Source organism: Sturnira hondurensis, unplaced genomic scaffold (genome assembly GCF_014824575.4).
Source record: "Sturnira hondurensis isolate 20B ecotype Veracruz unplaced genomic scaffold, ASM1482457v3 Scaffold0004338, whole genome shotgun sequence".
NCBI classification, from domain to species: Eukaryota; Metazoa; Chordata; class Mammalia; order Chiroptera; family Phyllostomidae; genus Sturnira; species Sturnira hondurensis.
In genome coordinates this window covers 4493005-4508047 of record NW_028076969.1, presented here as the reverse complement: position 1 = coordinate 4508047, position 15043 = coordinate 4493005, and the positions used below count along the sequence as shown (strand labels likewise).

General features: G+C 36.4%; 1 protein-coding gene across 4 annotated transcripts in view; it reads left to right on the top strand.

Annotated features, from left to right (window-relative positions):
* The window catches only part of GSK3B (glycogen synthase kinase 3 beta), a 219960-nt gene that overhangs the window by 71155 nt on the left and 133762 nt on the right, over positions 1 to 15043 (top strand). For all 4 annotated transcript variants that reach the window (XM_037045581.1, XM_037045580.1, XM_037045579.1 and 1 more), the window contains one exon: positions 3167 to 3360. In XM_037045581.1, coding sequence (XP_036901476.1) covers positions 3167 to 3360 — 194 coding nt within the window. The remainder of the gene's footprint in view (positions 1 to 3166; positions 3361 to 15043) is intronic.

Sequence of the window (15043 nt, the reverse complement as noted above, 5' to 3'; positions counted from 1 at the left end):
TAATGATTAGCTTGATGATTTCTGAATAAAAATTCCAGGATGCTTGAGGTAGAAAGCCTGAGAGTCATTGTTCTTAGTGTACCTAGGGATTTTATAGTAGTAGAGTATAGTCATTAAGCATTCTCAGCATTTCTGTAACTGCTTGCAAGAGTAAATCTTTTAATTTCTGCTAAGATAATTAGTTGTTTTACTAGGTGTACAGGAAGGTGAGAGGGTTGATCCATGTCCACATTCAGTCAGTTTCAAATTAAGAGGCCTCAAGAGTATCTCTAAGTGATCTACAGGACCTGTTTATCTTTCTAGTTTGCTTTTAATATTTTTGCAGAATTATCTCAGTTGTGCATTTTCTTGTATGCAAATCATGATGCTGGGAGAGCTGTTCCCAAGTATGGTAGTTGAGGTTCAAGAGGTGATAAATCCCAGGGTTGTGATGGATAGCTTTCTTTATTGATTCTTGAGACTCTGAAATTATTTCTCTGAAATGTGAATTTTGTTTTAGAAAGGAAACCTCAGAAGAGGCAAGAGGGGAAAGTCATTACACAATCTTGTATTGCTTAAATTCTTTTATCAGAGCAAGTACAAAGCTGTGACTACTGTTTTTGTTATTGAAGTATAATTTATACAGTAGAAAAACGTGAGTTTTGGTTATATCTCAAATAGGTTTCGTTTTCACTTAAAATTGTGGAGTATAACAGTTACTCCTAAAATTTATGATTTTTTTCTTTTTTAAAGATTTTATTTATTTATTTATTTATTTATTTATCTTTAGAGGGGAAGGAGAGGAAGAGAAACATCAGTGTATGGTTGCCTGTCGTGCATCCCCTGCTGGGAGTTGGCCTGCAGGGAACCAGCCTGCAACCCAGGCATGTGCCCTGACTGGGAATTGAACCGCGATCCTCTGGTTCACAGGCCCACACTCAGTCCACTGAGCTACATCAGCCAGGGCTAAAATTTATGATTTATGTTAGGTAATTAAAAATAAGTGAATTAGGTCTGAAGTTTTGCAACTCTTGTTTGGTCAAACTTATAAAATTTTATAAAATTTTACTGTACAAAAAACTTTCCAATTGTTTTAATTGGAACTATTAATTCATAGTTCTTGATTTTTTTTTTCCTTTTATTCCCTTTCCTTCCTTTCTCTCTCTCTCTCTCTCTCTCACCCTCCCTCCCTGCCTCCTGAACTGGTTTGAACTTGGATTTGAACTGGTTTGAAATTGGATTATCTAGGGAAGGAGTTAGACTGTTTGGATAACTCCTGCTTTTTCTTTGGGACAATTAGATTATAAGAAAACGTGTTCAATACCTTGCATTTTAATCATTCTGGATCTTTTTTAGATCTCTTTATGAAGAGTTTAAGTTCAAAAGACTTCGTTCAGTCTTTAGGAGTGCTGTAATACAAGTTTATTTTTCAAATGAAGAAGAAAGTGACTTGTAGTGAAGTTTATAGTCAACCTGAAACATTGAGTTAAGGTTAACATGGTGAGAAACAACAGTAATATGGACTATTTCTGGGGGATGGAGAGCAATGATTTAGAACTCAGATTAAACTAGTTTTTTTAGCAAGTTTGTTTAAGATTTATTTTACTCAGAAGTGAGATGTCAAGGGAGCATTTGAAAGCTTTGAGAACTATATATGTGTTGACTTATCCTGGGGTTTGTATACATTTAAAGCATACGTGATACGGTTGTAAGTAAAAATGATGGTGTAGATGAGATTTGAGTTATTCTTTCTACAAGTGGTGTTGGATTTGTGCTAACTAAATCATACTTGTTGGGGTATTTCTCCTTGGAACTGAAGCCATATATGTTCCAGATAGCTGGCCATAATATAACATTATAGTACCTATTGACTTTTGTGTATATTAGTACCTCTGTGAACTTAAATGACCATAAATACTGGTTGTAATATACCACTAGTATTTGAATATTCAGTTATCACACAATTTTATATTTGGTAGAGGAAAAACACTCAAACCACTGGAAAATTAGCTTATATATTTTTTATCTTTTTATATGTCAAGTACAAATGAATACTTAGTAATTTTGAGTTGGACCTAGAGTTAAATATTACATTATATTTTCTTTTATTACATCATTTATTAATTCAGTTAGCATCTCAAAAGTAAAATTGATAGAGTAGTGGAGGATAAAATAAAAGTGGGTCATGTACTCACTGAGGCTATGGAGTAATATTGTACTGAGAATTGGTTTTAGATTTGTCAGGGAAGAGAGAGAAGAAGCACAAGTCCTAATTGCTACTTCAGATCACTATAGTTAGAGTCTCTGTGTATTTTCAAATCAATAAAAAAATAATTTAAAGCTCCAAAATTAGGTGCTAGGTAGCATAGAATGGTTTAGAATAGTTTAATAATTCAGAGAAATACATGATTATGAGTCATGCCCAGTCAAGTAGGAAGTGGCTCTTGAGCCTAAATTGCAGAGTCTCTGGATTATTCCTGGGTCAAAGTGAAGGCAGGCAAAAAAGGTAAGGAGAGGGCCATGAGTGGGCCGAGACCTCAGAGCCTGTGACCTCACTTATGAGTGAGGATACGTTCAGAATACTTTTGATTTTTCTTTTAAGCTTTGCATTTCTTACCCCCAAATTAACATTCTTTTCCTGTTGCTTTTCTCCATCTTACCTTTCGCTGAGAAGTATTCCACTATTTTCTTAAAAATAAATAGTAGTATATATGGAGAAGCAAAAACCTTATTCTCCTGAAGTCAGAATGGTATGAATAAAGTTAGCATATTTAGACATTTTCAGCCTCACATACTGGTTTTCAAATAAAATAAGGAAGCCTTGAGGAAATAACTAGAGCCTTTGGAGTTGGACAGATAAGGATTCAAAACCCTATTAGGTCCACTTTCTTCCTATTATATGTAATATAGGAACAGTATTATCAACTTCATGGTTGAGGTGTTTCCATTAAACACCACATGTGTAGAGCATGTATCACATGTGTAGAGCATGATGCCTGGTCTATAGAATGACTGGTTCAAAAAATACTTAAATTGAAACAAATAGTTAAAGTAATTATGATATACTAAGGTAAACATTTTAAAAGTAGTTTGTGGCAAATAATATAGTTTAATATGCATACTTTAGCAATTTTCTGTTTAATTCTTTACAGTTTCTCATTTTTTCATGCTTTTTTTTCTCTTTTAGGGGACAAGGATGGCAGTAAGGTGACCACAGTGGTGGCAACTCCTGGGCAGGGTCCAGACAGGCCACAAGAAGTCAGCTATACAGACACTAAAGTGATTGGAAATGGGTCATTTGGTGTGGTATATCAAGCCAAACTTTGTGATTCGGGAGAACTGGTTGCCATCAAGAAAGTATTGCAGGACAAGAGATTTAAGGTAAGACCCTTAGTATTTAATGCATTTTGTTGCTATCAGTATATGTAAATGATTATTTTTTAGTTGTTACTTTTTGCTTCAGAATTCATTTATTGTGCATATTTTTATTTAACTCAACTACTTACTATAGTGACTTTATTTCTGTTATGTATTTTGTAGAGAAAAATTTACTGAAGATTGCAGTATTATTTTTGAACCACTACTATGAGTGATTTTTGTACTTAAAATGCTCTGAAAGGTAGATGAAAGTGTCTTAATTTGTACTTGTAAAAGTTACCTCTCCCTGCTCGGGTCTCACTAGTGTAGCAGAAAATATTTGATTTTTTTAAAAAAAAGATTTTATTTATTTTTAGAGAGAGGGAAAGGGAAGGAGAAAGGGTAGGAGAGAAATATCAATGTGTGGTTGCCTCACACATGCCCCCTGCTGGGGACCTGGCCTGCAACATAGGCATATGCCCTAGACTGGGAATTGAACCACTGACCCTTTGGTTTGTAGGCCAACACTCAATCCACTGAGCCACACCAGCCAGGGCTCATTTGATACTTTTGATGTGCTTCTTTTCTTAAAAATTTTTCTTTGAGTCTGTGATTCAACACTACATTTCCCACCCCCAGCCCCTGTTCATAACTCTGACCTTTCTTTACTGCCTTCTTATTCTCTCTTCCATCTTCCTCTGGAAACCAGCATCCCCACGGGTGATTTTATTTTCATTTCCTATACAATTTCTTTAGGGGATCCTATGATGGCTATTTGGAGGTCATCTCTATGTTATGGTATGGTGGAGAGTCAGGAAACCTGGGCTATTGTCAAAGCTCTGCCATTAATAAGACATGCAGTTCTGCTCCTATCTCTATTCTTTCCACCTGTGCAACATTTTACTGAGAGTTTCCTGTGTGCTAGGAACTATGCTAAATGTTAAGGTAAATGAAAATAAATGAGGTGATCACTACTTTGGAATAGCACAGTCTAGTGTCTCTATGCTTTAGAATATGAACATTCTAAAGTGGTTTTTATTTTTAAGAAAAAAATCTACAGTTTTTTTCATCAGTTCTCACTGTGTTTCCAAATCACTAGTCCTGTGCTGCCAGATACCCACTGGATCATGGTATCTGAATGTTGAACTGTTATCTCAAATTGGTAAGGCTTCTTATACAACCTTGATTTAACTTTTCTTAAGTTATATTTTATTGATTATGCTAGTACAGTTGTCCTGATTTATCTATCCCCTTTTGTCCCCCTCCACCCAGTGCCCAAAATTCCTTAGGCAGTCTCCCTACCATTGCTCATGTGTATGGGTCATAGGTATATGTTCTTTGGCTATCCAATTTCCATTGGAAATGGAATAGCCAAAATAGTAAAATTCCAAAGTACTTTACTTTGCATCCCCATGGCTATCCCATAACTACCTATTTGTACTTAATCCCCTCGCCTCTTCACCTATTCTTCCCCTCCCCCCTCATCTGGCAACTTTCCAGTAACTAACTTCTTTTCTCTTGCTTTTAAGAATCTCTCTTTATCTTTAACATGGCCTTTTAATAATGATGTGTCTTAGAGTGGGCTTTGTTGCATCCATCATAATTGGGACTCTCTGTGCTTCCTGGACTTGCATGTCTATTTCCTTCACCAAATTAGGGAAGTTTTCTTTCACTATTTTTTTTCAGATAGATTTCCAATTTCTTGCTCTTTCTCTTCTCCTTATGGCACCCCTGTGAATATTGGACCTCTTAAAGCTGCCCCAGAGGCTGCTTATACTGTCCTCATTTCTTTGGATTGATTTTTCTTCTTGCTATTCTGATGGGTTGTGTTTTGCTTCCTTATGTTCCAAATCATTGATTTGATTCTCAGCTTCATTCACTCTATTGTTGTTTCCCTGTGAACTGTTCTTTATTTTAATTAGTGTACCCTTTGTTTCTGACTGGGTCCTTTTTATGCTGCTGAGGTCCTAAGTTCTTTGACCTTATAACCAGTGTCTTGAGCTCTGCAGTTGATAAATTGCTTATCTCTATTTCATTTAGCTCTTTCTCTAGAGTTTTGATCTGTTCTTTTCATTTGGGCCATGTTTCTTTGTCTCCTTGTTTGGCAGCCTCCTTGTGTTTATTTCTGTGTATTAGGTAGACCTTCTTTGACTCCATGTATTGGTAGTGTGTTCTAATATAGTAGGTATCCTGTAGGGTCTAGTGGCACAGCCTCTCCTGTTACCCAAGCTGGGTACTCAAAGTATACCTTTTGTGGGGGCTGTGTACCCCCTCCTCTTGTAGTTGAGCCTTGCTTGCTATTGACAGGTCAGTGGGAGCAATTTACCCAGACCAGTGAACTGTAAGGATTGGCTATGACCACTTGCCACCAACCTCTGCCTTCTGGAGGATCAGCTGTTCAAGGGGAGGGTGGTGGTGCTCTGAAGTAGTCTATAGTTGTCCACTGGATGCCTTGGCCTTGAGGTTTCCAGGGTGGTACAAGCCAAGGTCAGCCCCTACCTGTGTTTTGCCCAGGGTACCCTGCCTGAGCTATAAAACAATCTGAGATAGCTGCTACTTGTGCTGGGCTTGGAGATTCCCAGGTCAAGCCAACCTGTGACTGTAATCTGGCTGCTGCTTGGGCTCACTGAAGCCAGCTATTGTTTGTTTGATAGGATTTAGGAGCCAAGACCAGCCATTCTTGCAGAAAAGCAGCTTGGGTGGGCCCCATAAGCTGAGTGGGGTAGACCCTCTGTGGATCTCTAAGGTGGGTGACACAGTGTTACCAACATTGGTGGAGTCTCAGTTATGGCACCAACCTACTGGCTCTGTGGGGAGAGGGCTCAGCAGAGGGACAATGGCCTCTGCTCACCTTGATGCCAGACACTTCGGTCTCTCCCTATATACCACTGGGGCCTTTCAAGCTGCCACCCCAGTGCTGTACCTAAGAGGGAGCGAGTCTGAGTAGGTGAGTTTGTGTGTGGGTTCCCAAAAAGAAATTGCTTTGGGCTACAGCAACCTCCTCCTCCAACTCAATCCCCACTGGTTTTTGCAGCCAGAAGTTGTGGGGACTTATCTTCCTGGCACTGGAATCCTGGGCTGGGAGCCTGGTTTGGGTCTGGGGCTCCTTGTGCCTAAGATATCCCTCCTGAATTTTTATCCATGTGGGTGTGGAGCCAGCCAGTTCTGGATAGATGTGCTTTCTCCATATCTGTAGTTGTCAGATTTCCATTCAGCTTGATTTCTGATGTTCCTGGGTGATGATTGTTCTATATTTTAATTGAAATTTTGATGTGGTTGTGTGAAAACTCAAGCCATGTCTGCCTACATTGCTGTCTTGACCTGAAGCCCATCCTCCTAACTTAATTTTTAAAACCCAAAGGAAATCATTTCTATTGGTTCCTGTTACTTTTTCTTTCTTTCTTTTTTTTTTCGATTTTATTTCTTTATTTTTAGAGAGAGGGGAATGGAGGGAGAAGGGAGGAAGAGAAATATCAGTGTGTGGTTGCCTCTTGAGCACCTGCTACTGGGGACATGGTCCACATCCTAGGCATGTTCCCTAGGATTCTCAGGCATGACTGAGAATCAAACCAGCGACCCTCTGGTTGACATACTGGCACTCAATCCACCCGTTCCTTCTGATGACTGTATCACTCACCATGTCATTCATACTTTGTCTTAACACTTCTAAGACTCTGCCTCTGATCTTCTCACTTCTAATCCCTTCTACACCCTAACTGAAATAGTCACACAGTTCAATTTGGTCATGTTGTTCTACATAAAAATCTTGTATGATTCCTCATAGTCTAGAAAATAAAGCCTATCCAATTCAATTGTTTATTCAGGAGCTTCCTTCCATTTTTCTGTGTCAGTGTTCTTGAACTGTATTGGTCTTTATGGCCTCTCTACTTTTATTCAGATACCCATTATCTTCCGTTATCATTCTCATTCTTCTGTCTAAATCCTGTGTGTATATAAAGTGTCAGATTCTTTCTTTATGAACTCCCTACATGATTCCAGCCAGCAATATGGATTTGGCTATTCAAAATTTCCTGAACACTAGAAAATTCAAATTTTTTCTTGACAAGGATTCCATTTTTATGTGTGTCTCTTGGATACCCCCCTATTCAATGTGTTTTTGAGATTAGTAGTTGATGATAGCAAATACTTACCAAATACTTATATACTCAATACTTACGTACTCAGTGATTTACGTGATTAGTTATATTTGAGATTTACCATTAGTACTGTGAGATTGGTACTGTTATTATTTGGTAGGCAAATTATGTACAGAGATTATAAATTAACTTGTCCAGGGTCACACAGCACATGGATAAATGGGCAAGTATTTGAATCCAAGCAGTCTGACTCCAGAGTACTTTATTACATTTTATCATCACTATCAAACCCATATATTCTGTTCAGAGGTATTTGAGTTAGTTTTTTGTCTTTTTTTTTTAATGAAAAATTTTCTCTTTAACATAGGTTATTCATTTGAAATATAGTTTGGTATGTATCTTATCTATTCATAGAACTTTACCCCCATTCTTTTGGATTTAAAAAAAATCTGTGAAATATTAATCTTGTTCTAAAAGTTAGAAATACATAAGTATCTTTGTCTTATTTCATTTTCTTCCTACTCCCTGTAGGTGGCCAATGTCATTATGTTTTAGTATGTTTTTTTTTCTTCTGGGTTTCTTTTACACAAATGAGCAGTTAAGTGTAATTTTTTTCTGGTTTATTTCTTACATCAACGGTAAGTAATACATTAGAGATACTCTTTGGTACTTTGCTTTTTCTTCTAACTATAGTTTCTGGGAATCATCTCATTATCAGTTCATTGCTGAGAATAATTGCATTATCAGTTCAGAGACTCCCTTTTTTTTCACAGCTGCACAGCATTGCAGCATTAATTCAACCATTCTCCTGTGTGTGGATATTTAATTTCTATTCAGTATTTTGTAGATCTCCAAGAGTGCTGTTGTGAAAAATCTTTTACATATGTACTTTTTAAATTAGATAATGTATCTTCAGTTTAGATGAAGAGAAGTAGGATGGCTGCATCAAAACAAACACCTGTGCAGGTTTGTTTGGTGTTCCTAACTTCCTCTCCAAAAGGGTTACACCAATTTACTTTCTCTGCAGTAATATGAGTTTCTATTTCCCCACACCTTTGACAACATACATTGCTTTACTTTTCAGTTTTGGCCAGTGTAATATAGGTAGAAATGGTATCTCATTGTAGTTTTAATTTATAAACTTAATTGTGAATCTACTTTAATATCTTTTCATATGTTCAATGTCCATTTTATTTGTTATTGTGTGTGAATTGTCCTATTTTGGGGCCCATTCTTAAAAATGTAATTCTAGTCTTTTTCTCTTAACTCTGAAGAGTTTACTATGGATTTAGTTTTTATCTGTGATGTATGTAGTGTTTTTACTTTCTGTATTCTTTTGGGTCAAAAAGTTTTAGTTTTTTCCATAATACAAAGACATGTTTTTCATCTTCTCAAATAACTTTATTAATTTGGATGTTTTAAGTATGCCGGCTATCTGCAACATGGTATAATGTTGATTATTCTCAGTGTCTCAATTTGATTGCTGTTACCTTCAACTGGTCTACCTGACCTTGTAGAGTATCATCCAGCAAGAAAGCTCCCCCACAAATATTTGCAAACCACTTTTGACATGTTCAGTCAGTCACAGCACCTTTTCCATACACTGCAGAAATCTTTTTTTGCATATCACTTGCATTTACACCTTTCTTGAAATAGTATTATGCCGAAAATGTGGCTTATTTTCTTCCATCATCAATATTAAAATGGCTACACAAAAATTTACCGTTTTTTTTTTAGTACATGCTAATATGACAGCTGTCACAATACAGTCTAACAAAATTGTTTTGAATGAAATTAAAGGCAACTAAGCACTAGTATAGCCATTACAGAAAAAAACAAAGGAACTTCTCGGTCAACCCAATCTTTTTTTTTTGCCATGTGAAAATCATTCTTGCCTCTCCTCCATGGAGTCAGATTTATTATTCTCTTTATTATATCCTTATTCTGAGTTATGGCTAGAAAGTCTTTTCTCTATGAATCCTTTTCTTACATAAAGGATAAAGAGAAGTTTACCTATATTTTCTTCTGGTAGTTGTAAGATTTCACTTTTTATGTTTAGGTTTCTGATTCATATGATGTTTATTCCTGTGGATGGGGTTTACTTCTATGTATGGTGTGAGTTATTGATCTAATTTTTATATGTTCTAAAATAACCATTTGTCTCAGTAGTTTATTAAAGGTCTTTGTTGCATGGATTTAAGATGCCATTGTTCTATATGCTAAATTTCTATATGTACTTATTCTATTTATGGACTTTATATTTTGTTCCAGTAGATCATTTGCATATTCCTGTGTCACTACCACGTTGTTTTTTTTTTAATCCTTACCCCAAGATATACTTATTGGTTTTAGAGAGAGAAATATCCATGTGAGAGAGAAACATCAATAGGTTGTCTCTTGTACACACCCTGAACCTCCAACACCTGACCCCCCCTACTTGGTATTGAACTGTAGCCCAGCTAAGTATATGCCCTGACCAGCACTGAACCCCACAGCCTTTTGTTGTATGGGACCATGCTCCAACCAACTGAACAATCCTGCAGGGCAGTACCACACTGGTTTAATTGTAGAGCTTTATTGTATGGTTTTTGTTTGTTTAGTTTTTGGTTTTGTTTTGTTTTTTTTGGTCTGGTAGGGCTAATCTGCCCATGTGTCTTTTCTTTTTCATGTTTTTGTAGCTATTCTTCGATGTTCATTATTCCATATGAGCTTTGCTATAATTTTGGCAAACTCCTTAAAAAAACTTGTTGAAGTTTTTAATTGGAATTTCATTAACTATAAATTAGTGAGAACTAACCCATTTGTGATATTTAATTATTTTATCCAGGAATAAGAGGCATCTTTCCATTTGTTCAAGTTAACTTTTGTGTCTTTCAAGAAGGTATCCAGCCATTTAATATGGAAAATAGAGACATTTAACAAGAAGATACAAGATACATAGGACAGTAACACCTCAGTCCCCTTCAAAGTAGACACCTTGAGACTTCACTCAATCGCCCTCAGGTGCCTTGTTATATTTTCCTGAATCTCATTGATGGTTAGAAATCTCTTCCCTTTCACAGGTGATTTTAGTTTTGGGAAAAGTCAGAAGTCTTAGGGTGCCAAATCTGGGCTGTAGCAGGGCTGAGTCACCTGGGTGATTTGATGTTTCACCAGGAAACTCTGCACAAGACATGACGCATGAGCAGGGATGTTGTTGTGATGAAGCTGCCCGTCACCAGTTGCCTATAGTTGTGGCTTTCTGAATCATGTGAATAGTTTCCACGGAGGAATGTTTAAGCTTAATGCAAAATTTGATGCAGATTTGTTTCTCTACTCACTCAGTCATTTTGAATATGACAGTTCCACAGTATACTTACTCATTCAATGGTGTCTGCTGTCCCCACTGACTAGTACAGTGAGGTCATCATTGTTCATTCCAGTCCACTGACCTTGGCTGCCAGGTTACATCAGTGTCTTGCAGATTGTTCTCATTATATTAACAATGGCTGGACTTTTTCCAAACAGACTTTCTTAGTTTTGTTTTTGTTTTTTTCTCTTACATGCTAAAAAGTGACAAAGTGCTTTACATCATGTTTACTTCTTTCCAGTGTATCATCTTTCCTTGGGGGAAGTTAAATACTTTTTGTTGTTCTTGCTAAATGTTAACTGTTCCCCCCCACCAATTTTTTTGATATGATGACCAACTCATTTCTCTTGATTATCATAAAATATAGGAGTTTTTGACTGATTAAAATTCTGTAGATTTATATCTAAGATTTACATAGCTGCTGGCTAGGATTACATTAAATAATTATGTATTTCCAGAAAAAGGATTGAATACAGTCCTCTCCTTGCCCGATTAAATAAACCAAACTGCTGAACCTACTTGTGTCAGTAAGGGGCAGTTTATTTTGGTGAAAAAAAAAAAAATAGAAGAGAGGGAATGGCCAGAGATAAAAAGAAAACCAAGAGTAAATTATCCCTACATCAGTGGTCACATAAACTATATATCTAAGACACTGAGGTGTGTGTGGTTTTTTAAGGAATTTCTGTGACAAGCTTAATTTCATTAGTGTTTACTTAAAATTTGAATGCCTTTTTCCCCTCTGAGCTATCATACTATGACAGATTACTTAGAGTAAATTAAACTACTTCACTTGGCCAGTTTGGAAGTACTATAATAGAAAATGGTGTTATGGTATTAGAGGGATAAAGTCTAGTTAGGTACCTTATGTGGGAGAGCTTTGATATTAGAGCAGGGAGAAGGTTAATCAATCTCCAAAACTACTGATGGTTACTGGGGCTGGTTTTTCCGGTTTGAAAATCAGTAAGTTGCATTTTTAATTAATTCGAGATCTTTGCTTCATTAACTATTAATGTTCTTTTTCCTTTGAATTAAGTCATAGGTTTCAAGTCTCCTGCTTTGTTTCACTTGTGTGGTTGCGATGTGAGGATGAAGATGTGAAGTGTCACTGTTGTGTTGTGAATGCAGAGTGAATAGAACTCTACTTTTAATATATACCGTTTTGGAGAGTGAGGAGAGATAATTACAAGTGCCTCCCTTACAGGCCTAACCAGGGATCAAATCCACAACTTAGGCATGTGCCTGAACAGGAATCAAAGCTGCAACCTTTTGGCGAATGGGACAGAGCTCCAAGCAACTGAGCTACTGACAAGGGCAGAAATAGTAATCTTTAGTTATGCCAGCCCTATGGAGCTTTGTTTGGGTCATGGAAACTTTTAGTTACCAAATGGAAGCTAAAAACCAGGTCTCAACCTCTGTGGAGGAGAGTGGGAAGGACAAGGGCTGGTTGAATAGGAAAAGGCTCACACTGCAATGCAGTTCTAAGAAACCTACAGCAAAAGAAATGGGGAATTTTCATTGCAAGGTTTAACTATCAGGAATCCAGCCAGTGTTTCCTGGGAAAAGACATATTCCATTAAATGTGTTTGCCGTGCTCAGTCATTGACTAAGGGCAGCCCATGGGAAGCTTGGCTTGTCCCCAGTAAGAGAATGGCTTTGTGAGTTTTACCAGCTGGGATCACTGGTCAGTGATGTTCTTTGCAGTGAGAGATCTTGTGAAGCACATTTTCATACCAAGCGTCTTGAGGATACAGACTGTTTTCCCAAGTTCCTATGCAGAATGACTGGTAAAATATTTTTAGAGACTGTGCAAAGTTTGGTGTGGAGGATTCTATTGATTGGCTTTTAAAATTATACATAATTTAGTTGCCTCTATTATTCCAGAGAGAGAAAAAGATGTATTTGTTGTCCTGAGTGACCTCTTTCTGGCTTTCACTGGCTTGAATGGATTGAAAGAGAGAAATAAAACTTAATAGGACGATGCCAGAGCAATTTTAGGCAAGAAAAGGTAATAAAAGGCATCCAGGTTGGAAAGGAAGAAGTAAAACGGTCTCTGTTTGCCGATGACAGATTATACGTAGAAAACCCCAAGGACTCCACAAATTAACCTCTGTTGAGGAGAGAGGGAAGGACAAGAGAGGGTTACACAGGAAAAGCCTCACACTGCAGTGCAGTTGTCGTTCATTAGAACCAATAAATTCAGTAGTTTCAAGATACAAAGTCAGTACACAAAAATCTGTTGCTTTTCTATACACTAGTGACTACCTATCAGAAAGAGAAAGAAAACTTTATATTGCATCAAAAAGAATAAAATGCCTAGGAATAAATTTAACCAAGGAAATGAAAGATCTGTTATGTTGAAAACTACAAGACATCACTGAGAGAAATTGAAGACACATATAAATGGAAAGCTCTTTCATGCTCATAGATTGGAAGAATTAATATTGTTATGTGTGTTTTCATACTACCCAGAGCAATCTATAGATTCAGTGCAATCCCTATCAAAATTTCAATGGCATTTTTTAAAGAAATAGAACCAATAATCCTAAAATTTGTATGGAGCTACTGAAACCCTGAATAGCCAAAGTAATCTTGAGAACAAAGAACAAAGCTAGAGGCAGTACAACTTTCTGATTTAAAACTATATTACAATGCTATAGAAATTGCAGCAGTATAGTATTGGCATTGAAAAACAGACACATAGATCAGTGGAACAGAAGAGTCCAGAAATAACCAACACGTTGTCAATTAGTTTACAACAAAGGAAGAAAAAGAATATACAATGGGGAAAGGGTAGTCTCAATAAATGGTATTGGGAAAACTGGACAGCCACATTAAAAGAATGGAACTGTACTACAACTTTACACTGTACACAGATGGATTAAAGACGTGAATGTAAGACCTGAAACCATAAAACTTCTAGAAGAAAACATAGGTGTTAAGTTTTTTGATATAGGTTATAGCAGTGAATTTTTAAATCTGACAACAAAAGCAAAAGCAAAAATAAGTGGGACTACATCAGACTGAAAAGTTTCTGCATAATAAAGGAAACCATCAACAAAATGAAAAGGCAACCTGCTGAATGGGAGAAAATATTTGCAAATCATATAGCTGATAAGGGACTAATCCAAAATATATAAAGAACTCACACAACCAAATCACACAAAAAGTCAAATTAAAAAATCAGCAGAAGATCTGCATAGACATTTTTCCAAAGAACACACATAAATACCCAATGGATACATGAAAGATGTTCAACATCATCAATTATTGGGTAAATACAAATGAAAACTACGAGATAATAAGTACCTCACATGTTAGAATGGCTGTTACCAAAAAAATGGACAGTGGCAAGTATGTGGAGAAAAGGAAACCCTGTCCAGTGTTGGTGGGAAAGTGGATTGGTACAGAAGATAGTATGGAGGTTTCTCAAAAAATTAAAAATAGAACTACTATATGATCCAGTAGTTCAAATTTAAGGTATTTCTTCACTATGAAACAGAAGTACCAATCTGAAAAAGACATATGTACCCTCCCTCCATGTTCATTGCAGCATTATTTATAATAGCCAAGATATGGAAACAGCCTAAATGTCCATCAGTGGATGAGTGACTAAAGAAATTGTGGTGTGGTGGTGTGTGCACAATGGAATATTATTCAGCCATAGAAAAAGACAACATTTTGCCATTTGAGACAATGTAGATGGACTCTATATGATGGCATTATGCTAAGTGAGATAAATCAGGCAGAGAAAGACAAATACCATATGATTTCTCTTATATTTAGAATTTGAACAACAATAACAACAAAGAAGCAAGTTTGTAGATAAAACAGATAGGTGGTGGTTGTCAGAGGTGGAGTTTGGAAGGTGCAAGAAATGGGCGAAGGAGGTCAAAAGGTAAAAACAAAACATAAGGCATAATATACTTTTAAAGTAAGTTTTCTTTTTTTTTTTTACTTTACTATTTTTTAGTGTTTATATCTTTCCAAATTACTGTGTATCTGGTAAATTCCAAAGAAATGTTTAGCATCAGGAGTTGGCCTTTTGACTAGTTTTATTAACAGTTGGGTTTTTTTGTGGATGGTCAGTTGCTTGATCTTATTTTATAATAGCTTTATTGAGATATAATACTGCACCACAAATCTCATCTTTTTATACTCTATAATTTATTGGTTTGACTGTAGTCAGAGTTGTACCATGAATTTCACTTGTTTATACTCTACAGAACATTGGTTTTACTATAATCACAGCATTTTAGTTGTA